At 39.4% G+C, this 27,761-nt stretch overlaps 1 protein-coding gene across 2 annotated transcripts; it reads left to right on the forward strand.

Annotated features, from left to right (window-relative positions):
• THAP4 (THAP domain containing 4) lies at nt 1-27,761 on the forward strand. 2 transcript variants are annotated; one of them, XM_060767961.2, is made up of 6 exons: nt 1-214; nt 7,080-8,233; nt 17,672-17,831; nt 20,244-20,353; nt 20,511-20,614; nt 27,409-27,761. In XM_060767961.2, the coding sequence occupies exons 1-6, from the start codon at nt 132-134 to the stop codon at nt 27,526-27,528; spliced, it is 1,731 nt and encodes a 576-aa protein (XP_060623944.2). In that variant the 5' UTR covers nt 1-131; the 3' UTR covers nt 27,529-27,761. The 2 variants fall into 2 exon arrangements, with proteins under 2 accessions (XP_060623944.2, XP_060623946.2); XM_060767963.2 differs by lacking the exons at nt 1-214; nt 7,080-8,233 and adding an exon at nt 11,077-11,213.

Genomic DNA, 27,761 nt, shown 5'->3' on the forward strand with positions numbered 1-27,761 from the left:
TACGGAAGTCGCCCTTTGGGGCGTGGCGCGACAGCTGTGACTCGGCTGCCTCCTCCATGTTGCTGTACGGCGGGTGAGGGGAGTGACGCCGGGGAAAGCGAGACAGAGAGAAGGAAGGAGAGGCCCCGGAGATGGTCATCTGCTGCGCGGCGCTGCACTGCTCCAACCGCCAGGGCAAGGCCTCCCGGGGACCAGCCGCCGTCTCCTTCCACAGGTAACTCGGGGAACGCCTCACGACACGGGAAGGCCCCTCCTCACGCCTCTGGCCAGACACGCGTCTTCGCTCAGGGCCTGAGACAAAAGGAGGGGCCTCTCCCAGAAAAGGGGCCTCCACAACAAGCCTTGTTTCCACAACAAGCCAAATTGTTCAAAATCCAATCCTCACAGGGACAGAATAAGAGGTGGGATCGTCTGAACAGGGCCACAGGCAGCAAAATAGACACCACAAAGGTGTTCATCCTTCACTGTGCTATTCAAAGGTATATATCAGATATAGGCAAACTTGGGCCTTCCTCCAGGTGTTTTGGACTTCAACTCCCACCATTCCTGACAGCCTCAGGCCCCTTCTTTTTCCCCCTCAGCCGCTTAAGCGGCTGAGGGGGAAAAGGAAAGGGCCTGAGGCTGTCAGGAATGGTGGGAGTTGAAGTCCAAAACACCTGGAGGAAGGCCCAAGTTTGCCCATGTCTGATATATATGTGTGTGTGTGTGTGTGTGCGTGATATATATATATATATTCAAGGCTGGGGTTAAAATAGCTGGAAGAAACATTAACAACCTTAGATATGCAGATGATACCACTTTGATGGCCGAAAGTGAGGAGGAGCTGAGGAGTCTTCTAATCAAGGCAAAAGAAGAACATGCAAAAGCTGGGTTGCAGCTGAACATTAAAAAAACATCAAGATTATGGCAACAAAAATTATTGATTATTTATTTATTTGCAGCATTTATATGCTGCCCTTCTCACTCCAAAGGGGACTCAGAGCGTCTTACTATATATATTGGAGCCCCCAGTGGCACAGTGGGTTAAAACCCCTGTGCTGGCAGGACTGAAGACCAACAGGTTGCAGGTTCGAATCCGGGGAGAGGCGGAGGAGCTCCCTCTATCAGTTCCAGCTCCTCATGCGGGGACATGAGAGAAGCCTCCCACAAGGATGATAAAAACATCAAAATCATCCAGGCGTCCCCTGGACAACGTCCTTGCAGACGACCAATTCTCTCACACCAGGAGTCACTCCTGACACAACAAAAAAACAAAACTATATATATTTTCATACAATATATTATATTATTCGCACAGCACCACATCAGTACTATACACCACTGTATTGCACCATACCATATATACTTACCTCTCCGAACGCATCTCCTCCTATGAACCGACTAGGACACTAAGATCATCTGGGGAGGCCCTACTCTCGGTCCCGCCTGCATCACAGGCGCGCTTGGCGGGGACGAGAGACAGGGCCTTCTCAGAGGTGGTCCCTCGGCTGTGGAACGCCCTGCCTGCAGATATCAGATTGGCCCCCTCCCTGCTGGCGTTTCAGAGGAAAGTGAAGACCTGGCTGTTCGAACAAGCATTTGATTAAACATTGTAGTTGAACATAGGAATACAGAATAATGGATGACGAGACTGGATTCTGATTTTACTGTTGAGGCGCTAATGATTGTTATACTGATGTTAATGATTTATGTGATAATTGTTTTTAATTGCCCTATACTTGTTTTGTGATATTTTGTACTGATGTTGTTCACCGCTTTGAGTCGCCTGAGGGCTGAGAAAAGCGGTATAGAAATAAAGTAAATAAATAAATACCATTATATTGTAATATTATTAGTAATATTACATGTAATGTAAATATATAATTATAATTATTATAATATTGTAGTATTATTACTAGTATTATGTTGTATTACATTATAATATTATAAATATTATATGTATATACAATATACTATTATTATTAGTAAAAACAAGACAGAAGTGTCTTCTGCTCCCCTCTGACTTCACTCTGGCCAGAGCAGCCGTTGGTGCCACGGGAGGAGGGGCCTCCCAACTGATGATATAGACAGAAGACAAGATGGCAAATAGATAACTGGCAAATAGAGGGAGAAAACATGGAGGTAGTGACAGACTTTGTATTTCTAGGTGCAAAGATTACTGTAGACGCAGACTGCAGCCAGGAAATCAAAACATGTTTACTTCTTGGGAGGAGAGCAATGACTAATCTTGGTAAAATAGTGAAGAGTAGAGACATCACACTGGCAACAAAGATCCAGTAGTAACCTATAGATGTGAGAGCTGGACCATAGGGAAGGCTGAGCGAAGGAAGATAGATGCTTTTGAACTGTGGTGCTGGAGAAAAGTTCTGAGAGTGCCTTGGATCGCGAGAAGATCCAACCAGTCCATACTTGAGGAAATAAATCCCGACTGCTCATTGGAGGGAAGGATAGTAGAGGCAAAGATGAAGTACTTTGGTCACATCATGAGAAGACAGGAAAGCTTAGAGAAGATAATTATGCTGGGGAAATGGAAGGAAAAAAGGAAGAGGGGCCGACCAAGGGCAGGATGGATGGATGGTATCCTTGAAGTGGCTGGCTTGACTCTGAAGGAGCTGGGGGAGGTGACAGCTGACAGGGCACTCTGGCACGGGCTGGTCCATGAGGTCATGAAGAGTCGGAAGCGACTGAACAAATAAACAACAAATATATGTGTGTGTCTGTATATATTGTTGGAGTTACACTTGAAAAATATACCTGTTCTGACTTACAAGCAAATCAACTTAAGCTCAAACCTACAGGACCTGTCTTGTTCCCAACATGGGGGCTGCCTTTATTCCCAAATCGAAAAGACTTCTGTTCTCAAGTTTTTGTCTGCATTTCCTTCCTGAGGGCGAGTCTCTCTTGCTAGTCTAGGCAGGTTCTGGGGCGTAAAAGCAAGCTTTTCCTTCAGGGGCGAGATACAGGTTTGTAAATAAGTAATAATTGGAAGAGATCACAAGGGCCATCCTGGTAGAGAAGGCCATTTGTGTTCAAGTGCCAAGCATACCTGTGGGTGGACAACATATTGGAGCCTTTCCTGCAGGAAAATACCTGTTGGGTGTTGTTTTTTTCCTGCTTAGTAAAAAGGAATTGTAGTTGGAAAACTAGGGGCCCTTCCAGACAGGCCCTATATCCCAGAATCTGATTCCAGGTTTTCTGTTTATCCCAGATTATTTGGCAGTGCGGACTCATATAATCCAGTTTAAATCAGAAGACCTGAGATCAGATCCTAGCATACAGGGTCTGTCTGGAAGGGCCCTTGATCCTGATAAGGTAGGTGAGGCATCATTATAGTGGATTTTTTTTTATTTATTTACAGTATTTATATTCCGCCCATCTCACCCCAAAGGGGACTCAGGACAAATCACAGAACACGTATATGGCAGACATTCAGTTCCAATTATACAATGGCAAGACAGACAACACATAGAGGTATATATAGGCGTTCCCTTCTTTTGGCATCTTGGAGGCTATGCTCAGTTTCAGCCACAGGGGGTGCTGTTGCTCCATCTCCCTGCCAAAGAGCTTTCTTTGTTCATAAACTTCCTCCTTTTTCTGATCAAAACACAGTGCCTAAATACCTCCCCACTTTAACGAGGTATCTATTTATCTACTCGCATTTATTTTCGAACTGCTAGGTAGACAGAAGCTGGGCTAAAGGTCAGGAGCTCACCCTGACCCAGGCTTCGAACTATCAACCTTCCAGTTGGCAAGATATATTGCAGCTGGTGATTAACCTGCTGTGCTAAAGTCAGGCCTTGCAATTCCCAAAACAAGTAGAAGGAATCGCTTTACACTTATGATTCATTGTTTAAAAGGGAATAACCTTGTTGACAAGTGTCCTGTCTAATGTTAGGATGTGCTGAATTGTACGCCCATTCAGTTAGAAAGCAAAGATTGTTAAATGGTGAGAATATGCAAAGCTTTTTCTTGTGTGCCTTCATGTTGTTTCCGAAACCAAATTGAGGAAATAAATGACTGTTGTGTGAACTTTACATAAAACATGCAGATTTTATTGCCAAATGAGAAAGCAACATCTCCTTAGTAATCCAATATTCTGGCCCATAGGATTTCAGTCTGTTAGGTGTTTAAAAAAATTACAGGGTGATGCCCATGTCATGTTTGTTCTTTGTCCTTCTGACTCAGGAGCTATATTCCCTCTGAAAGTAAACTTATGTGGGTTTACTGCGGGCAGTTGTTTTAAGAAACCTGTCTTTCCATGGGGATTTTCCCTCCGGCATTGTCGCATCCAGAAAGCCTGTTTAAGGGCACCTTACAATTGCTATAAGTCAGAAACACAAAACACAAATAGTATGAGTTCTAAGACCGCCTGCTCACATACAATACTTCTTGTTTAGAAACCCGTAGCTATAAAAGTCTAATTACTGTACTCTGAATAATTTTATCTTTGGAAGCTATCCATTTTATTTAAAGACCATTCTGTATCTGTGTTATATTGCAGTCTATACATTAAACCTGTTTTAATAAGTTTAGCAGGGTTAACATCACCACTTGCCAAACATTCGTAGTAACTGAGATGCTGCATTGTGTTGCTTCCTCAGCTGGGATGGATGATGCCTTAAAACAGTGGTTCTCAACCACTGTTTAGGTTGAGAACCACTGCCTTAAAACAAGTGTCGGAACAGATGTTTGATTCAAACATTGCATTATATCATCTGCAGTTTGGTCTTAATTATAATTTAAAACTCAGGTATGACGTATCTAAAAATCTTCAAAAATATAGGGAATTTATGGTTTAGGACTGCTTGTCTGCTTTGTTTTATATCTATTCAACATTTCCATGATGGAGGTGGTAGTGGATCAATAGTCATGACTGTATTTTGTTACCTGTTTGCATGGTGAATAGTTAAACTCTAGAATTCACTGCTTTAAGATGAAGTGATGGCTGCTACCCTGGACTGCTACAGAAGCAAATTATAACAAATTAATGATATATATGGTTATTAAAAGTAGACAAGGAAGCTATATATCACTGTTGCCTCATCCAGTATTAGAAGCTGTGTGCTTTCGTAAAGCAATTGATGGGAAGCACATTCTTACTGGGGACTGAACACAATGTAAACGTGTGAAGGATTGCACTGTAACTATTAGTCTGGAATTAGGTGTTTCATCCGTGTAGAAACAATGAAATATTTTGTAACATTGACTGTTTCTGTATCCTGGTCAAAGCTTCAATTGTAAATGAAAAACTATTAGCTGGAAATGAATGAAAAAGGGAAAGGTGGCCAGCTAATACCGGGTGAGACAGCATAACTTCCTTTTTTCAAAACTGAATAAAACCCATTGTATGAATCAGAATTTTTTTATAATGTAGGCGGATACCTAAAGTTTTGTTTTACGTAGTTTTGAAGATCAAATTAGGTAGGTGACGTCCCCCGTTCTCCATACACTGAGTAAACCGATTTCTGGTGTTTGTCATGACTCTTGCCAGCATAGCAGGCATTATGTTGGCAATTTCTTCCTGGATGTTGGTCTTCAAATCTTGTAGGGTCCTTGGATGGTTCACATAAACACGGGATTTCAAAAAACCCCATAGAAAAAAATCACAAGGGGCCAAATCTGGAGAGCGGGCCGGCCACTCCAAATCCGCTGGAAAAGTAGGCCTCAATGGCAAAAGCACACTCCTCACTGTTCCAACGCATGATGGCAACTGAACTGTGTCAGGACAAAACTTTATACTCCCACCTCTCAAACGAGACCACTAGCACTCCGTTACGTCTTCAACCGACTGAATGGCACACATTTTTAAAAAGGAAGTTATGCTGCCTCACAGGTATCAGGATGTCATACTGTATGCAGACTTATTTGTTTGTGGCATTGTATTGGCCTGCTAGATCCCGGTACATGATACAGATATAATATTTTTTTAAAGTATCTAAATAACAGGATATGTTTGGAGGTAGATATGGATATCTAACTTCCAGTTATAGTTCTCTGTTTGGACAGGCAGATATTTCTGATTGATGAAAATGAGCTGCAGTTTGGTTAATTGCTAGTCCATTATGCCGTAAGATCTGCGAGATCTTAAGGCTGTTAGGACTTAGACTGTTAGGAATTGGGAGAGTTGAAGTTCAAAACATCTGGAGGGCCGAAGTTTGCCCAAGTCTGCTTTAGTGTATAACTTGGTTCTTCGTAAGTGAAGTCCATTGAATTTTGAAGCTTATTATTTAAAATCACTAGGTTGGGTTATAAATATGGTTTGCAAATGGTAATATCAATTATCATTAATTTTGTTAAAATTCTACGTCCCTGTGTGGGGTACATTCCAACACACACAAATATATGAAACTGTGGATAATTGTGAGCCCTATCTTTTGACAATATTTGGACCAGAAAATGTATTGCATTGGAGGATCTAGAGAGGCCCACAAACACTTCCAAGGAGCATTTGTTTTGTAGGCATATACACAAATATTGAATCCATGAATAAGGAATCTAAACTTTCTGACTGAATGGTTGGTGGTTCTAATCTGGGGAGCAGGGTGAGCTCCCACTGTTAGCCCCAGCTTCTGCCAACCTAGCAGTTCGAAAACATGCAAATTTGAGTAGATCAATAGGTACTGCTTCTGTGGGAAGGTAGTGGCATTCCATGCAGTCATGGTGGCCACATGACCTTGGAGGTGTCTACAGGCAATGCCGGCTCTTCGGCTTAGAAATGGAGATGAGCACAATCCCCCAGAGTCAGACACAACTACACTTAATGTCAGAGGAAATCTTTACCTTTACTGTATGTATGTGTTTATTTATGTGTGTTTCTGTATCAAATAATAATTTGCAAAAGCCTTTGAAAGCTAGTTTAAAAATCTGTATTTAAAAGGAATGAGTAGATTAAAATGCAGTCAAAACCGTCCAACATCTTAAGGAATTTTGTACCTGGAAGATGCACTATAATTCTAAAAAATGAGCAATAGTACATAAGTGTGTCTTGTAGAAATTTATGTTTTCTTACCTTCATGCTATTATGTTTCCAAGAAAAGAAGTCACACATAGTAACTCTTATCTTCCATATTGTTTTCAAGGTTTCCATTAAAGGACTCAAAGCGACTGATCCAATGGTTGAAAGCCGTTCAGAGGGACAGCTGGACTCCCACCAAATACTCCTTTCTCTGCAGTGAGCATTTCACTAAGGACAGCTTCTCAAAACGGCTGGAGGACCAGCATCGACTGTTGAAACCCACAGCCGTGCCAACTATTTTTCAGCTTTCAGAGAAAAGGGGAGATAGTAGGGATTTTGTCAAAAGGAGAAGAAAGATAGTAAACCATACTTTGCAAGGAGATGGCCATCAAGCAAAGGAAGGAGGCTGTGAGGTAGTTGAGGGAATCTTATCATCTGGCCAGGGCTTGATAGTGGAAGGGACTGAAGCAATGGAACAAGTCACACTTCAAGCTGAAATTGGATCCATGTCTGAACAGGGAGAAACCTTCCAGGTCCAGCTTGAAGGTTCTCTTAGAAGAATGTTGGCAGATAATTTAGTCACAAAAGTGACGCAAAATAAGCCAGAAAAACTTTCCGTAGGTGAGTGTTCTGAAACGGTTATCAACCCTGGGAGTTTGAAAATGGACAAAAGTGGTGTATCGGAGGACGACTTCACACCATCGGTTTCAGGTGCATGCAAATTTATTGGCTCCCTTCACTCTTACAGCTTTTTCTCCAAACACACCAGAGAGAGGTCATCTCTGCCAAAGGAGCAAGTAGAAAGAAAACGGTTGAGGAGGAGCATGGAGCCACGCTGTAGTACCAACACTGTGGAGCAGGACACTAATTTAACTGAAGCCACTTCTACTTCCTCTCTAACGGCTATTCCCCAGAAACCTTCCCAAAGCATTTCCGCATCCCCGGCCGATCTGACCCCTAAACCGGCGGCAGAAGCCGTGGTCGGCGAAAAGGGAGAGACTGATGCCAACCCCATGTCCATCAACGAGGTCATCATGTCTGCCTCAGGAGCCTGCAAGCTCATTGACTCCCTCCATTCGTACTGTTTCTCCTCCAGGCAGAGCAAAAGCCAAGTGTGCTGCTTGAGGGAGCAAGTGGAGAAGAAGAATGGGGAGCTGAAGCAGTTGAGGCAGAAGATCAGCCGCTCTGACAGCCAAGTTCGCAAACTGAAGGAAAAACTAGATGAACTGAAGAGGATCAGTTTCCCATTCCTGAACAACTTGTTATCCCAGGACTGTGGTCAGTATCTTCTGCATTCTCACAGCTGAGGCAAACGGAGGTCAAAATATGAAATTGTCTAGAGCAGGGCTTCTTAAACTTTTCCCACTCATGACCTCTTTCTGCCCAAGAGATTTTTACACAGCCCCAAGTATATATAAAACAGGTAGAAAAATCAAACATTTACTGATTAAAAATCAGTGTTTCCAAGTCTTGCTAAATAGGCTGATTTTCCTTTTTGTGGAGTACAGCTGAAGCATTTATTGCCGAATCCACTATATTGCTAACAGATTTATGTTAATGAGTAGTGTTCAGGGTTTTTTTCCTGTTGCCAAATTTTTGTATCCCCAACATTGAGCTAAAGGGACATCATTTGGGGTCATTACCCACAGTTTAAGAAGCAGTGCTTTAGAAACATATTGTTTCTAAGTACTTTTTCAAGGTAGTTTAGCTGTTGCTTTCATATTTACAATATCTTATTCAACTGGGCCCCCTGGTGGCACAGCAAGTTAAACTGCTGAGCTGTAGAACTGGTGACAGAAAGGTTGGCGGTTCAAATCCAGAGAGTGGGGGGAGCCCCCGCTGTTAGACCCAGCTTCTGCTAACCTAGCAGTTTGAAAACAAACAAATGTAAGTAGATCAATAGGTACTGCTTCTGCGCGAAGGTAATGGCACTCGATGCAGTCATGCTGCTTACATGACCTTGGAGTTGTCTAAAGACAACGTTAGCTCATCAGCTTAGAAGTGGAGATGAGCACCACCCCCCAGAGTCAGACACAACTAGACTTATTGTCAAGGGGAAACGTTTACTTCAGGTATAGAAAAGTCAGTATAGTGTAGTGGTTGAAAATGCTTAGAAATTAAGCTTATCTGTCATATCATTGCCTATATATGATTATTCATCCCATTTTCTTGGGGTACATAACAAGTTATATTTTCCACCAGATTAGATCATGCAGTACATATAGAAAAGACATAATACATTAAACCACCAGTGGATTACAAAACCATTGCTGGGGCCTAGGCTATTGCAAAAAATGTTCCCACTGATTGATGTAACAGTTGAATAAGACACAGCTTTAACTATGTTCTATGAGTGAAACAAAAAAATCAGGAGGCAGGTTTTCATCCACACCATGTCACACCTTGGTGAATGCGTATAAGAATGACAAGGGGAAAGATCTATTAGGTATCATAAGGTGTACACATAACGTATTTTACTTTGCCCCTATCTTATATTGTGCACTCATTTACTGTTATTGCTACGTTTCATTAAGTGCTATCCTTCATCTGGAGACTTTTAGGCATTTTCTTAGCAAGATTTGTTCATTGAAAGCTTGCTTCTGCCTTCCTGTGAGGCTTAAAGAATGCAACTTGCCTGAAGTCACCCATTCGGTTGCCAAGGCCAAGCAGGCATTTGGACCCTGGTCTCCCAGAGCTCTAGTCTAACTCTCAAACCATTGCACTATGCTGTCTCTCAGTGGAATCAATGTCTGATTTTATGGACCAGCTATTGCACTCTGTTCAATAAAAGATGCCTTGCTTTTGCTCATTATGATTCTAATCAAGGCCCCCAGCTCCACTGGCCATTTAATGCAGTTGCAAAACTATTTTTAAAAGGAATTTCACTGTACAGATGATTACATAGGAAATCTTGAAACCAGATGGTAGTTACACAAACCACAGAGCACTGATGCTTTCTTTTGCGTACGTTTGTGGAAGTTTGTTGTCTGGCTGCCACAGTTTGAAACTGGCTTCTAGCTCAAGCATGGGAAAACTTTGGCCCTCCGGGTGTTTTGGACTTCCAACTCCCACAATTCCTAACAGCTGATAAGTTGGCTACAGTTTCTGGGGGTTAAAGTCCAAAACACCAGGAGAGCCGAAATTTGCACATGCCTGTTCTAACTGCATTAAATGGACAGTATAGATGGGGTGCAAGTGTGCACTAGAATATAAAGCCTTTTTTATTATGGTGCCGATCTTACATCTTTTTGTGAGAGCCACCCCATAAATCCTCAGGGACACCTTCTTAGCCACATGTATCCAATGTTCTTGTTTTTTTGTTTGTTTTTTTTAAAATGATGTTTCCTTTTCTGCTCTATTGTTGTTTTCTTGTCTGGTTGCAACTTTTTTGCAGACATTTTAAGATGTGTTTAACTGCTTGTTATTGGTAATTTCTCATTGTGTGTTTATTTTGTTTTGTTTTTGAAATGGAGAGGTATTTAAAATTTAATGTATTTGATTAGCCAGGCAAATGTCTCTGGTTGTCTCTGGTTGCTTCTGGGTTGAGAGAATCGGCCGTCTACGAAGACGTTGCCCAGGGGACGCCCGGATGTCTTGCAATCCTGCGAGGAGGCTTCTCTCATGTCCCCCATGAGCAATCATGAGCAATGGTTGCTGATGACACGATAAATAAATAGCCAGGCAAATGTAGACTGTGACTAAAAGCTAGAGCTTGAAATTGAATTTGACTTTTTTCCAAATAAAATAGGCTCAATCAGTAATAACATTTTGGGTTTACTGGCTGGAAATTGTCTGTTTGCAATATTATTGACAAGAAGCTCTCCACCTCTGTAGTTGCCAATGAAAGGAGCAAAGGCTAGCTAGCCTGAGTTTCCTAGTAAACTATACTGACTGAAACAGTGCGACTTTCTGTTTTTTCTGCCATTGCCTCTGCCTTGTATTTCAAGACTTGTTATATAGAGCCTGAAACTGCAAGTTTCTCATTTATTGTGCTTGTGAATATGTATCCTTGGTCTGTGAGAGCCAATGGGAGAAAAGGGTTAAGTCACACACTTGTGTGTCATTGAGCTTGCTTAAACTAAACTTCAAGTCCCAGAAAACACTGGGGTGACCTCTGTACAGTCTCAGGTTACTTCCTGTCTTGTCCTGCTGAGCTGTGCACAGCGTTTCCTGGAGACTAGGGAAAGAGTTAGGGATTCAAGATTGAACAAGCTAAAAATAGTTGAGCAAGATATGGCCAGCAATGAAAGAAATACAGGTACAGTCTAATGTGATTAATATTTTAATGAAAGTACCGTACTAAGATAGTCTGAAAAGGGAGTGTTAGGTTTCATCTGAGCTTCTCTTTTGTGCTTATTGAATGATTCAATCTTCTGTCATTAAAAAGATGTTGTTTCAATCCACGTTCTTTAATGTGCCCTTGGTAGCTTTCATTAGTGTCCAGTTTGCTCCCAAGTTTGTATCCAAAACTGGACATGTTCTCTCAATCTTCACCAATGATTGATTTAGATTATGCAGTAGCCTTTCACGATTCATTGGTTTCTTATTGGAGGTGGCAGGGTGAGATTTTACTATCTTCTATTTTCAATCATCTTATTCTCTCCCAATGTTTTTTCTTTTTCTTCAGTCAAAATCTTGGAATTACTGGTATTGAACAGACCAGTAATTCCACCATTTTAAAGTATTGAGTGTTCAGTAAGTTTGTTTGCAGATACGACACTCATTTGGTGTGTGAAGTTGATGACTCAAATTCATTATAGCCATAATGTACTCTAGTTGTGTTAATTTTTAACTGTATCCGTGTGTGCTCTTCTGTATACAATCTTTTCCCAAAAGGCATTAAATCAAGATTGCATAAGGCATTAGAAAACACTAGGAGAAATCAAGGGTATTGGCAAAAACCATAACATCTTAGTCTTGTCAGAACAAAATTATACATTAAACATTTTATTAAAATATTCAATTAAAACCAACTAATAAGTAGTACCTGAGCTGTATCAATAATGCAATATGGAAGGTTTGGAGTTGGGCAAAACAACATTTGGTATGTGCTGGGGAAAGGGGCTAAAAAGAAGATGTACCTTAAACTCTCCTCTGTTTCCTCTCTTTTTGCATTCAAAGGGGTCTAGTAGTTAGTGGGAGACAGCATGGTTCAGTGAATTGACTGTTGGATTATAATTCTAAAGACCAGGATTCAATTCCCAATTCGGCCATGAAACCTACCGGGTGACCTTGAACTAGTCACATCTTCTTAGCCTCAAGGAAAGGCAAAGACAAACCCATTCTGAACAAATATTGCCAAGAAAATCCTGTGATAAGGCCACCTTAGAGGGTCACCATTGACACACAACACATGCTCATTTATTAAGCATTAGGCAGTAAGTTTTTTGTATATTTCATGTAATTGTACAACTGTCTCTGACCAGCAAGTGCTTAGTTCAGAATTGTCAAGAAGGATGCAATCTCGCTTTGCTTCTCAAATTGCTTGATGGAGGTTGTCATAATCTAGGTTTAAAGAATGATATTATGATGAAAACTTCGTGAGTTTATTCCAATCAAATAGTGAAAGGTAGTGAACCTGTGGCCCGAAAGTTGTAATTGGGCCAAATAAGATGTCCAGTGACCAGAGGTGAACGAAGTTGCATTCCAACATCTGAAAGGTTTCAAGTTTCCCCGTCTTCTAGGATGTTCTAGTAGTGGCTACTCAGTCTTATTTTTTTCTTGTGCATATATTGAGACAAAATATATATTATCATGTGTAGAGCTTCTGTTCAGGGCTTTGTTTACCTCCCTCCCCCCCCCCCCCCCCCTTTTAGGGATTTCTTTATTTTTTGGTTTTAGGATGATCACTACATTCAACACCCATTTGCCTGGCTCTACAGCAGGCATGGGTAAACTTCAGCCCTCCAGGTGTTTTGGACTTCAACTCCCCCAATTCCTAACAGTCTACCAGCTGTTAAGAATTGTGGGAGTTGAACTCCAAAACACCTGGAGGGCCTAAGTTTTCCCATGCCTGCTCTACAGTATTAAAATCTTTGGTTTTTCTGTTGATATATCTGGGATGTTCTCAGTTCTATTGCTAATTCTTTCAGTCTGAATTTTTAAAATCTCATTCAGATAAGGGTTCTATCTTTCCTTAATTTTTTGTGACTTTTCCTCCCTTGTCCATGCCATATAATCTTACCTCCATCCTAGCTGTCATTTTCCCAATTTGTCAGTATTTGGAGCCATTGTGTTATAATTAGATTCTTCAGACCTTTTACTATATTAGAGTTTGTTTCTCAAACTAATTCTTAGAATTGCATGGATCTTCTGCTGTTTCCATCTTGTGCATGCATGATGAGGTTTCAAGGCTAGACAAACTGGATTTCCAGCGAAGTGTTTTGTATCCAATCATCATTGGGTTGTATTGTTTGTTTGTTTTTTGTTCTCAGCATGTTTCTTTTGTTTTATTTTTTTGGGAAGACATTCTGAATTCCATCTAAATTAAATTCTTTAGTTCTTTCACTGAGGTCTATTGGCAGCTTTGTCTTCTGTCCCTGGGAATATAAAACACATGCTTATGTTGTTTATAATAAGATAAATGTGTGTGGGCTGAATCTGGATCAGGACTAACTTATGCAGGAAAGGTTTACATCTATTAGTTTTTATATGAAATGTTGCTGCTCTTCGTGTAAGAAAGGTAGCGGGGGGAAAAGGCTATGAGGCATCTGACATAGTGTTTTTTTAAAACGCTTGTGAAGGGTTTTCTGATTTTTAAATAAAAAGAAATGTAAGGAAATGGTTAATCCATGCTGGCCCTGGTGTGAATTGTAGCTGTGCAAAAATTGATTTAGGCAAAACAAACTCTTAGTTGCAGGAAATAACAATGACAACAACGATTACGATAGTGTTATTTGTTACCTGTCTCAAGGCTAAATAAAACAGTTGAAATACAAAGATAAAACAAAGGACTATATATATGAAAGAGAAATTGACCTATCAGTTGTTTCGGCCATGTATATTTGTCATTTTATTGAATTTTTGTGCTCAATCCTCCCCACAGTAGCACTCTGTCAGACCACTTTATAGTGTGAGCCTGCTTATTCTTATTCTTTTCCCCTGAATATTTTGAGTTGCTCATAAACCTCAGGGTTATCTTAATTTGGCCCCTCCGGTGGCGCAGAGGGTTAAACCATTGAGCCGCTGAACTTGCTGGCCGAAAGGTTGGCAGTTCAAATCCAGGGAGTGGGGTGAGCTCCTGCTGTTATGCCCAGCTTCTGCTAACCTAGCAGTTCGAAAACATGCAAGTTTGAATAGCTCAATAGCTACCACTTCTGCAGGAAGGTAACAGCACTCCATGCAGTCATGCTGGCCACATGACCTTGGAGGTGTCTGTGGACCACACTGGCTCTTCAGCTTAGAAATCGAGATGAACACCACCCCCCAGAGTCAGATACGACTAGACTTAATGTCAAAGGAAACCTTTACCTTTACTTTTATCTCAAGTCGGCGGATAGTTCTCTTTTGAAACTTGCACTGTTTTGGTTGCAGTTGTGTGAACATAGAAAGACACACAGATTCTTTCAGAAGAAATTTTTATATAACAAAGATAGTAAAAAGAGGAGCAAATAGTATAGATGGGTCTTGTACGCTCTTGGAGATCCCCCCCCCCTCCAAATTCCAATGACATTTATAGCGAATAGCTGCAATATGATTTTAACCACTAGATGGTAGTAAAACATAAATCTTCTCCTAATTCAGTTGTAAGGCTAGCTGTTGGTCTTTGGAGGCTTTTTAACTATTGAACTTTTATAGTCCATGAAAAAGTACCATATAATCAGTCTGTTCAAATTTAAGGTGCGGTGCCATAAGATTTTAAACTGCCTTAAGAAAAGATTTTTGAAACTTCAGTGTGAGATGACACTTTGCATAAATGTCAACACAAGTTGATACAACCAGTTATTTAATCTTCCCTGATGAAAAAGCATTTTCAAATAGTTCATTTATAATCCAGACTATTGTTGAGTTATGATTGTAGTGAAATTAATCAAAGATGTTTTTTAATTTTTTAAAAAAATACTACATTTTATAAATAAACAATTTAAACACAAAACGGTAAATAAATAAACATATATAAATATATACTGGAATACAATAGATCGTGGTTTCTTGGCATACGATTTTGATCCCAATTGTAGGTGTAATAGACTGAGTCTTAGAAAAAATTCCTGTTTTGGAATAATGTTTGAATATTAATTAACACCTCAAGACTAACAGGCAAACTAACTGCTTGGCAGACCTGTATCGCTTTGTGGGCATTATCACAATTTGCGTCATTCTGTATGCCATTATCTTCTGATTCCAACTCCAAAAGTAATGCTTATTTAAATACCTGGGACATTAAGTAAACCACTCCATCAGTGTATCTGTAGAAGTGGATTAAAATTTGTACTAAGATAAATCAATTAATCTCAAAGACGTTTTAATCCTTAAAGTTGCCACAAGTCTTTGTGACAAATATCTGTGCCTGCTACTCTTTATATCTCCAGCAATTATGAATAAGTCTTGGATTGCATTTTATTCACTTTTCATCAACTAAGTTGATGAAATTTAAAATGTGCTGGAATTTTTAAAATCTTCCCTGAAACTCCAACATAGTGAAATCAAGGGTGTATGTTTCCAGTTCCCCTCTTTATCAGTTCATCTTAGTTTCCCACTTGTTAAACTTTTCTTCCAATTCCCATAATATAGGCAAATTACTCAGCACTTGTCTTTGATCATTCTTTAAACGTAATTTTTCAAATTCCCTGCTATTTATTAAAGAAATACATTTTCTGAACATTTGACTATCATATATGATATGTGTAAATATTGGACGAAATATTTCTATCATACATTTCTCTGAGAATTAGGTTCCACTTTTCCATCCTTAAAGAGATGTTTTAAGGATATCAGTAATAGTAGAACATAAGCACAGTCACCCTTTTCACATTCATTGAGGCTAGAAAAACAGGACCCCCATGAAAATAAAAAACACAAAAAATACTAGTTTTTTTCACTAAGAGAACACCTCCCTGTTAATTTTGAGGTTTTCCAGTATGACTCTATGGCTGACTTCCACTGCCACAAACTATGTTGAATTAATTCAGACTCTATGAGATATTAATTGAACAATTATAGCAAAATATGCTGCAGGATGTCCTAATAAACTTAGCAAACTATATTATAAACATAACAAACCTCTTCCATGTGTTTATGATAGAACCAATTAGGAAATATTTATAACCCAGGAACAAAAATCATGCTACACAGTGTAATCCAATCTGCAAAAGTCAAAACCACAAATATGGAGGGACAACTGTAATGACTACAAGCAGGACACAAATATCAATAAGTGCCCAGGTATACTTAGACTTTGGTTACAAGAGATCCCAGTCCTCAGGTTTCCTGTTAACTTGTATTGGAGTTTTGACTATTAGCAATACAGACAATGTGGTGTTCTTTCCAACACTGTACAAAATCTGGCCCCATTCAGAGGAGATTTATAAAGACAACGAAGAGTGCAGAAAGTATGCCAAATTACAAAGGAACTTGGTATGCTTTGTTTTGAGAGATTAAGGTTAGGCTTGATAATAACCTTCAAATATGAAGAATCTTGTTAGAGACGGAACAAACCATTGTTTCCCATTTCTACATACCAAAGGTAATACACTTAAATTGCTAGCCAACAGATTTAGATTAGATAAAACATTCTACTTAATTGTAGAACATGGTCAGTAGAATTACAACTTGTGAAGTTCTTTATCTGCTCAGTGGATTGATCTATGACAGTGGTTCCCAACCTTTTTTTTGACCAAGGACCACTCTCCAACACTCTCGTTGCAACGGTGTAGTAAAGGTGAGGCTGCGGACCATATTTTAGTTCTTGTGGACCACTGGTGGTCCACATACCACAGGTTGGGAACCACTGCCCTAAATCAACCTTCTACATTGAATGCTGATAACTCTTTCACATATAAATACCAAACTATGATTTGAAGAATTGAAGAGCCTAATTCCTTCCTTAGGAATTTTCTGCTCCTTTAATTCAATGTAATCCCTCTGCTGTGTTCATGGCTGGGAAAAATTTGCCAAATTTAGCAAGCCTCTTTTTCTCCCTATTGAGGATTTAAAAAAAAAAATTCTGATTAAATACCATGATCTAGGGAAAAGGATGAATAACAACACTATGTAACAAGATTTTTGTTCTTGGATTATCAATGTCATTTCTTAATTGGTTCTATCATAAAAACACAGAAAAACACGAATAGGGATATGGTTATGTATTTGATCAGAGCAGCAGGAGTGGATAGATTTTACTTACCGAGAGTGCATGGCTTGGTAGAAGTTCTGTTTGAAGTTCTACCAAAATACAGTCCTGTTTTTAAAGATAATTTTTGTTTGAAGATTGTCTTATTTGCAGACTGACTTACTCATACAGCCAGCTTGGCCACCTTAGTGTTTATTTGGGTGAAATTGATTACAATTCAGTCTTAAATTATCAAAAATAATGTCTACCTTTACAACTATGTATAGAAACTGTCATATATAGTTTCATAGAAATCATTGTCTTCTTTTACACATTTTTACCTCAATTTCAAATAGCCTGTGATAATTTGGTCCTATTCTCAGTTTCGTTTTCTCAGTACTTGCCTTAAAAACCTGCTGATGTTCTCAGTCTCTTTCTTTCCATAGAAACCCCCCAGATGAATCCTGTGATTGAGCCTCTATCGTGGATGCTGGGCACCTGGCTCTCAGACCCACCAGGAGATGGTACCTTCCCAGCAATGAAGCCCTTTCAGTACCTCGAGGAAGTGCACATCTCTCATGTGGGACAGCCCATGCTGAATTTCTCGTGAGTTGTCTTATTTTGGGGCACATGAGAAAGGGGTGTTTCTTAGAATAATACATATTGATCATTATGAAACTGGCTGAATTATTAATTTTAGATCACTTCACTGAATATTTCAGTGAGTGCAATGGTAAACATTAATTCAAATATAATAGAAGGTTGCTATTAAGTGGCCACAGTGGCTCAACCTAAGTTTGGATAACTGTTGAATCTGCTGACCTAAAGGTTGGCAGTTCGAAGTCGCAGGTCGGGGTGAGTTCCCACTGTTAATCGTAGTTCTTGCCAACCTAGCAGTTCGAAAGCATGCAAATGTGATCAATAGGTACCGCTCTGGCAGGAAGATAATAAAGGCGCCCATGCAGCCATGCCGGCATCACAACCAGGAGGTGTCTACGGACAACAAGCTTGGAAATGGTAAAACAGCACCTCCCCATGGCCAGAGTTGGGCACCACCTCCAGAAGCCAGAGATAAAAGGGGAAGCCTTTGTTCTGTGTATTTGTGTGTCATTGTTATTTCACTATGTTAAAGGCATTGAATGTTTGCTTATCTATGCATGTTGTAATCCTCTCTGAGTCCCCTCGGGGAGATAGAGTGGGATATAAATAAAGCATCTTCTTCTTTTTATAGAAAAAGTAGCAAATCAAATTCAAAAACAATCCTTATAGTTGTTTTTAATCAGCAGTGCAGTCATATTTCAGTATTTAGCAACCTCAGGTATGACTGGGAGAAGAGAACACCTTCAGAGGTTCGCATTATTCTGATAAAGAATATCCAAACTTGGGTTCCCAGGTAGTAAGTGAACAGGCAAAGAAATATATCTAAAGCTTTTATGTTATTCCCCAAGAACCCTGTTCCCTCTCAAATGTTTTTAGCCCATACCAAGGAAGACTTAAAGAGGAAGACAAATAATAGAGGAGATAGCGGTAGACAGACACACTGATGGAGGTGTCTAAGAATCATGGGCCTTATAAACAGGCTAGAAAAATAATAGAACAATAGAAAAAGTATTACTACATTGATAAAAGTCAGGCTTTTAGATAAGAAGGGAGGCTTCTTCCAAGTATACTAAAATATTAGCCGTTTTCTTTTCCAGTATGGAATTACTGGATACTAGTGGTTATGACAAATATTTTTAAATGAAGATATGTCATAGAATAATGTGAACAAGCAACAGTGGCTATAGTATAGTTTTGAGAAGAGTATAATGGAAGACCTGTGACTGTGTTGTAGTGAGAGTAGGAGAAGTTGTGGAGGGTACTGTGATAAAAGACTTTTGACTTCCCTTCCTCTATTAACTTTTTGAATAAACCTACTTGTCTTTCAAACAAGCTTTGCTCAAAATCAAGCAAGGCGAGCATGTTATCACAAGTGTGATTTATTGCCTTCTAAGCCCATCAAAGAATGTTTGAAATATCAGTCACTTTACATCTGTTCTCATCTTGAGGAAAAGACATACATGTATAAACAAAAAGGGAAATTGTGAATATAATACTGGTTTCTGATTTGGTTTTAGAAAAAAAATTCCTGGAATTTTATGTGGTGGATTATAGTGTTTAAAAATTGCAGAAAGGATTGGGAATTTGTTTATATTGCAGTATTGTGTAAGTGCATAAATATCTTCCCCGAAGCTTCTAATTGTACGGGCAATTATTTTCTCAAAGCTGTTTGTTTTTGATCATAATTGTGTGTTACAGTATATAAATATTAAGTGTCAGACTTAAAAATGCATTAAATTTAGTGCAATCTAATATGTAGATGTGGGTATTCTTATCTGTAGAAATCTTTATGTAGAGTTGCCCAGGGATAGATTTTCACTAGTTTGATCATTTTGGACTCCTGTAGATTGGATTGAGAGGGAAGTGGGATTTAAAGTGTTACTCTCTTCTTGGCTTTCTGGGTCAGAAGTAGACAGTGTTCTTGTTTTGAATATCTTGGGAGAAATGCAATGAAGGAAGTTATTCAGTAACACTATGTTTGTGAGAGAGATATTAGGGAGGTTATAGCTTAGTGTTTAATTGTTTAAGAATGGGTTCAATGGGAAATTTTATATTTAGGAGGAAAATTACTATTTCATTTCTCAGTATAGTCTACTAAAGTTCCATGTTTCTTTATCTCAGCATTAAAAGAATGATACAAAATACCAGAGATGGAAAATATGCCAAAGGCTTTGTTTTCAGGGCCCTATGAGTCAATACTTTTTATGGCAATAACCTTTCTGTAAATAGTGTTCTTAAATAAGGCTTCAGAAAACTGGATGGAGAATTGTGCTTCTTAACGACTTGAGTACATGGATATATACAGCCCATCTATCTTTTCTGCAAAGGAAGCTAAAAATATCGCTGGATGAGTTCTAGTTTCTATGGAAAATTTGTTTATAGAAACATAATAATGTCAGCACCCTCAATTTGTCACAGGTTCAGCGCCTTCCACCCAGACACCAGGAAACCAATGCACAGAGAATGTGGATTTATCCGTATCAAGCCTGACACTAACAAGGTGGCCTTCATCAGTGCTCAGAACACAGGTACTACCTTAACTACATTAGGACTTTTATATTACGTTGTAAATCTGACTTCGCCAAAAGGAGTTAAAGCATTCTGCAGCCTTTCTTCCCAGTAGTTGAGTCTACTATTCCAGTTTTAAAACTTCACTGTTACTAATAATGCCTTTTCTTCACCCAGGTTTGGTGGAGGTGGAAGAAGGAGAAGTGAATGGGCAGGAACTTTCTTTAGCTTCCCACTCAGTAGCAAGGATCTCATTTGCCAAGAAACCCCACGTAGAACAAGTGAGTAAACTTAAGTGTGGTCTAGGTGGTTGAGAGCTATGGTGAACACCTCCTCAGCATCCAATCAGAAGGATAACATAAGTAGATCTCTCTTTTCTTTTATAAATTATTATAGCAGATTATCTAATAAAATTATGCAATTTACGTTGAGCCTGCATTTAAGAAAGGAGGGGAAACATCCTTACTGACTTTAAGATTTCCGAAGACCTCTTATATTTCTGCCCTTTATTCCATGTGTGGCGCAGCAGGTTAAACCTGTGAGCTGCTGAACTTGCTGACCGAAAGGTCTGCGGTTCGCATTCAGAGAACGGGTAATCTCCCGCTGTTAGCCCCAGCTTCTGCCAACCTAGCAGTTTGAAAACATGCAAATGTGAGTAGATGAATAGGTACCGCTCCAGCGGGAAGGTAATGGTGCTCTATGCAGTCATGCCGGCCACATGACCTTGGAGGCGTCTACAGACAACACCAGCTCTTTGGCTTAGAAATGGAGCTGAGCAACATCCCCCCAGAGTCGGACATGACTACACTTAATGTCAAGGGGAAACCTTTACCTTTATCCCACATGTAGCTATTAGCTATTATTAACTATTAACTATCTTTAAAAGAAATGACATGGTTCTGTCCATTAAATATAAATGCAGTAGTACATGTCTTTGTTTCAGAAGCCAGCTGACTAAATGTAGGAGCTAGTAAGAAGTGCTTTCATTTGTGTACTGAATAACAATCAACTATCTTAAAATTATTAGTTTTTTGCAATTTAATCTTGAATCTTGCTTCTTTAAAACTTACCCCTTTCTCTCCCTATCTACATATGATTTCTTCAATTCACTTCTTGTCTCTACTTTCTTGTCAACCACACAAAGCAAATCTGTACTCTATCCTTGGTGACCATTATACCTACACTAATAACTTCTGTTTTAAAGACTTGCAAGTGTTCTAATAATTAAGAGCTGTGTGGTAGTTTGGTAGACTAGACAACAACACTGCAATAGAGAAACATGAGATGATTGGGGGGAGGCTCATGTGGATATAGATGTATGAATGTTTTGTACATGTTAGGAAACTGTACTCAGGGTGGAGGTGAGATCTGCTTCCAAATCTGTCTTTATGCATATGGGAACCTTCTCTTTGGCCTACCTTCCTTTTAACTAAATTTGCAAGGATGCATGGTGTGTATTTGTATTTGAGGTGGACTTCATTTAGCTACCTCTATGGCATCTGGAAATGAGTAGATTGCACCATAGCTTATTCATTTGGGTCACAGCAAAGCGCTTGTACAAACAAGAAATGCCAGTTTGTTTTTGCCAAACTTTTGTGCCACAGTAAAAAGTATTTTTCCACTTTCACAATGGTTGAAAGTGGGAATGATCTCAATTAAAAGCAATACTTTTCCAGGTTGTAGCACCACCCAGTTTGGAAAAGTCAATAAAGAATTACTATTCCCACAAGGCACTGCGCATCCTCTGATACTTATGTAGTATATCCAGCCATTAAGATAGCTTGGAATAATCTGCCTGGCTAAAGAACTTATAACAGTTACTGAGAGTATTTGTAAAGTGCTTTCAATACAATAAAACATTTTATGTAATATGTCATTTTTGTCTTTTCTTGTTTAATAATTACCAATACTGCTTTGTTGAGTTTACAGAATACCATAAAACAGATAACAGAAGAAAGAATAATATATCAGTATATTAGTTCCAAACTATAATAACATTTATTTAAATCGGGTCCATTGTCTGTATGAAGAAACTACAAGTGGGAATCTCATTCATCCATTTATTGCAAGGATGAAAATGAACATTTGGCACTTTAGCTGCAGTCTGGAGCCCCCAGTGGCGCAATGGGTTAAACCCTTGTGCTGGCAGGACTGCTGACCGATGGGTCAGTGGTTCAAATCCGGGGAGAGCGAGTTGAGCTCCCTCTGTCAGCTCTAACTCCTTATGCAAGAACATGAGAGAAACCCCCCACAAGGATGGTAAAATATCAAACATCCGGACGTTCCCTGGGCAACGTCCTTGCAGACAGCCAATTCTCTCACACCAGAAGTGACTTGTAGTTTCTCAAGTCGCTCCTGACACACACCCCAAAAAAGCTACAGGCTTCCTTTTGTTCATTTCTAACACAGAAACTTAGAGGGCATTATCTACATTTACAGTTTGAGTAAAGTGATATGATTCCAGGAAGTCTAGGGCCATTAGAGCAGTTTTGGCTATGTTCCTGCCAACACACACCATTTCGGTTCACATTAGAATGATGTAGCGATTCTCACGCACATTTCTCTGTTGTGTGTCCTTCCTTGAGTTTGGGGTTTTTGGGGGCTCTGCTGCTGTTCTGTTTCCCTGCCAAGTGCTTATTTTTAAAAGGCATGAAATACGTGGAAAATAGAGCCTTCTTAAATTCTGTAGATTTTGCCTTTCTGCCTGGAGTTCATTGTCTTTTTAGCAAACAATGTTTGTTCTCCTAAGCTTTCTAAGAAGAAGGAAAACTTCCTGGTCGAAGAATAAGACTGATACCTTTAGCAGTGATGCCAGCTGGCTAAGATTTATATTAAGAACCTGCAATATACATTTTAAAATGAGGATCTGTGATTTCCTCCGTGTAGGTAATCTCCATCAGTGCTGGTTCTACCCATAATTCATCGTCCATTGGCCACCCTTCGGCTTCTGTATTCTTAGCTTGTCGAAAGGTTGTTCTTGGATTTCAGGACTGCTTCTGGGATTGCACTCATAGCCTTACAAATCTGGTAGAGTCTCCCAGAACTTGAGCTCTGTTGGCATCTTCACCAAGAACTCAGGGTCACATCTATGACATGATAGGATTTTGTAAAAGAGAAGAATCATGTGCTTTTCCTAAAAAAAACCAACCTGTGAATAATCTAAAGATGGAAGACTGAATTTAAAAATCTTAAAATTAGTGCAAGCTGTAATTATTAAACAAGATGGACTCCTATATGGCGTCTTGTCAAGATTCAAAAGGTCCAAGTGAGTGAAACTGAACACAGGACAAATACTAAGGGAACTACTGGCCACTTAAGGCCTCGGGTCTTGAGAATTGATGGGATTGGTTGCTTATCTGTATACTCATCTAACAATTGCTCAATACCATTGTGTTGTTGTTGTTGTTGTTAAGGATATGATGAGGCTAGGAATTTTGAACGTTCTCCAGTGAGAAGAGGGAACAGGGCAAGCAGTGCATTGCAGTGCAGGGATGGCAAAGTAAATACTTTACATAAAATTGTAGTTTAAGATGGAATTTGTAAATCTTATCAACTCATTATGATGACACATTTTCTTTAATATAAATGTATTCATGTACCCTTCAAATAATCACCATAGCTACTATCACCTGTTAATGGGCGTATACCTTTTTGGGGACATCCTGTGTATACAGACATACCCAATGACTCCTGTTTATAAATCCCTACAATGCAGTATAAATCCATGTAATGTATGATAAACATTTTACATAAGGATGAGTGTGTTCAGACTTATCCATCATCTTACAAATACGTTATCGGAAATCATGGTAAATATTGCTGTTTGTTGAAAGATTTATTGTAGTAAAGAAGAGGATCCTGATAAATCATGAGCAATCAAATCATAATTCATTTCTGACATGCAAATAAATAAGCTCCATAGTGACCAAAGTTTGTTTATTTGGTTTATATCCTGTTCTATCCCAAAGGCTTTAAGTGGCTTAAATAGATACTTAAATATTTTACATTTTTTAAAAAAAACTTGTTCTTTCCGGATGAGAATGGGTTGGACTCCCAGCATCCCTTCTGTAGTGGGCGACTGAGGCCTTGTCCCTTGAGGATGCTGTAGCCAGAGGGTTACTCCATATGTTTGCTGGGTTGAGAGAAGAAGAAAGCCAATTCTTGGCAGCTGTGTCCAGGAGGAGAGACATCCCAGAAAAAGATATCTGTTTTTTCTTTCCATTACCAACCATTTCATTGTCACTTGGTTATTCCTGGACATGTAAAAAATGATAATGTTCAGCAGTTTGTTTTTGAAAGGCAAAATATTTTTACTCCACAGACATTTTGATATATGGATAGGAAAAGCATTTCTGTGTATGTTTCCTTACAAGATATATACTTCAACATCCTTGAACCATTAAAATGAACTAATTGAGTTTTTATGTTTTGATTGTTGCATACTTAATGTTTTTGCTCAATGAAAGAACCTTTGGCTGTGTTTCTTGGGCAGAGTTCCTGTAGTCCTGGATGTTTCCATTTCTTCATTTAGAAGAATGGCAGAAGAGCAAAGGGCACCAACTAGCATACACAAAACCTTGGGTTAAGGGCATAAATCTTTTACTGAAATAAGTGGATGGACCTTCCTGCAGGGCATTGCCAAGTTGTGCTCTGATGATATCAGCTTGAAGCCCAAGTCTAATTTTTTAGGTGCCAAAACCTGCTACTTAATCATAAGCTATTCACTTCACCCCCTTTTTTGAGATAAGTTTAAGTATTTTCCATTATTCAAATACTTAACTGATTTATTCTGAATCAGTATGCAAAGGGATCCTTTGACACTAATAGAGGGAGAAGTTGACAGCATAAGCTTTCATAGTCTTAAATCTACTTCATCAGATGCATGAAGTGCCCAATAACAGACCTTTACGAATGAGCATGTTGCCTATGTAAATAATAATAGAAATACAAAATTTGTGGGTAAAATGACAGGGTGACAAATTCAGTTTTAAGGATGGTTGCCAGGGGACACGGGCAGGAGGAAGGATATTGCCTAAAACAAAGCTGAGTAGATAGCCGGATGAATGGTGGAGGAATTTATTGTAATGTAGCACAGATGCTAGCTGGAAACCAGAAAGGAGGTGTTATAATCTGACCAAGAGAGCCATCACAGGCTGGGCTGTTATATATATTTCTGCTGTTTGTCTTTCCAATTTTCCTTTGTAGTTTTTTGCTCAAGCATTGCTTTTTTTAAGTCCAAGATAGAAAGTCCCACGAGATTGATACGTTCTGCAACTGTTTTGTGCAGATTCCCATTATAATCATTTATCCTCTACTGTGCTATGGCATACATCCCATTGGAGGATGATCAAGTGGAAGTACTGTACATGCAATATTGTTGGTGCTGTGGTTTGGTTCTGTGATAGGAGTTCCCAAGTTGATCTGTGAGAGCATCTGAGCTTGTGGTATGACTTTGTACCTATCTCTATGTTATAAGTCCTCCATTGGGAAAGTAACTGTTTGAGATTGGAAGGCTATTTGTAAGTAAAGGCCTACCACCCAAAGCACTTGAGAGGGCTGTAGTTCATTGATGATAAATCTAAGTGGCCTTAGTTGGGAGATATTTGCGACTACTAGTGAGGTCCTGCCATTTCCTGTCTTTAGTCTCTTCTTAATAGTTCAGTCCTGGATAAAGCTTTTCCTTGTATATTTGGGTTTTTTAAATTCATTTGGTGGAGACATTAGCTTGAGGAATGCTTGTTGTAATTTCATGAGTTTGGCATTCTTGTCTTGTGGGTCTGAGCAACTGTGATTGTATTGGAGAACTTGGCTGTAAACTATAGATTTGGTAATGTGTTCAGGTTGGAAACTGGAGGCAATTGGTGTATTTCCAATATAGTGTTCTGCTTTGTTGCAGAGCTGTCCAGAAAGTGAAATTGTTATGTTGTTCCCAACTGAGGTTGATGGCAGGGTGGAAGTTGTCAAATTGTGGTGGAATAATTTGGGTGAGTTCTCTCCACAGGTCCAAATTATGAACATATTAACAAGTAGAGGAGAGGTTTCTGGGTCCAGAAGTTAAGAAAGCATTTTTTCCCAGCCATGAAGATGTTAACATTATGGTACAATATGTGTGTTTATGGCAGCACCATTCAGTTGAAGATATTTGTTATTACCAAAAATGGAAGTTGTGTGTTGAGAACAAGATGTCAGACCTTGGAGACTGTGTCTGTTATGGTCTCACCTAGAATGGTATTCTTGACAGTTTGTAATCGAGCCTTTCTCTTCTGTTATGTTCAGCTTTGGACATTCTTACTCAGCCTAAAGCTGGCTTGGCAAAAATATTTTTCAGATGAGGCACAGTGCTGATGAAGGAGGGGATAATGATGTGTCATGTATTTGTGTTCTTTTAATGATTGGAACATGTATGTTTTTCCCATTTCCAATTTTGTGGAAAGCTTGAACCATCTTTAAAAAAAAAGATCCCTTCAGGGCAAGGCTTGGAAAAGTTACATTTTTAGTATAATGATAGAACCCCTCAGGTAGGATGGCCGCTACTCATAGATTGCATAACTTGAATGGAAAGATCTCTGATTTCAGCCTAGGAACTTTGGTTGTACCAGCAAGAAGTTTGCCAAAAAAAGAACGAGCTGCTGAATCGCTGTGGTATTTTGTTATTCTTCTTCTTTGAATGGAGCTCAAAAAACCGCCAGAAGGATCCCTAGCAATATTGTCCCCAATTTACATGTTCTTACACTTTGGCAGACTCTTCACTGAAAAGGGATAGATATAGGTATCCAACTTGGAAACAAGTCTACTTCTTTTTTCCCCCAAGACTTTAGTTTTTTGTAGATTTTGTGGGATATATTATTAGTGCCTTCATAATAGCAGTCTGTACTTTGAGGGAAAGGAGGAGTTAAACAAGTCCTAATAAATTTGGAGGATTTTTGCTAGAGTGGGGACACTATACCCCCCCCCCCCAATAGTTGGATTTCTCCTGGCCCTTTCACTGTGATCTACTTTTTTGCTGGTGTCTTTCTTCTTGAATGATAAACAGGATCAAATAATAAGCCATGCGTTTTCTATTTCCGCCTTGTAGATTACTAGGAAATTCAGGCTCAATTCTGATGGGAAGCTGGAGCAGACAGTCTCCATGGCAACCACTACACAGCCCATGACGCAGCACCTTCACATCACCTACAAGAAAGTGACTCCATGAAACAAAAAGGAAGCGGTTTCCCTCCAGAGAGGCCCCAAGGCCAGGAATAAGGGAGCCCTATGTGAGGAGGAGGAGGAGGACACACTGACTTTACATCTTCCTGACCCAGTTCATACTTGACAGCAGAAGCTACAGCTGCCGAAGGAGTCCCTTCTGAAGTTTCTGTAATGTTAGTCTTAAAGCAAACTGAAAGCCAATAAAGAAGCCTTTATTTTTAAGGTGGTGGCTCAAAA

This window comes from Anolis sagrei, chromosome 3 (genome assembly GCF_037176765.1).
Source record: "Anolis sagrei isolate rAnoSag1 chromosome 3, rAnoSag1.mat, whole genome shotgun sequence".
Taxonomy (NCBI): Eukaryota; Metazoa; Chordata; class Lepidosauria; order Squamata; family Dactyloidae; genus Anolis; species Anolis sagrei.

What these genes read in the sequence shown, in the direction of transcription:
- THAP4 (XM_060767961.2), top strand. Translation starts at nt 132, where the DNA reads ATGGTCATCTGCTGCGCGGCGCTGCACTGCTCCAACCGCCAGGGCAAG. An exon ending in CAGCCCATGCTGAATTTCTC is followed by an intron (nt 17,832 to 20,243) that starts GTGAGTTGTCTT and finishes AATTTGTCACAG; the next exon opens with GTTCAGCGCCTTCCACCCAG. An exon ending in CATCAGTGCTCAGAACACAG is followed by an intron (nt 20,354 to 20,510) that starts GTACTACCTTAA and finishes TTCTTCACCCAG; the next exon opens with GTTTGGTGGAGGTGGAAGAA.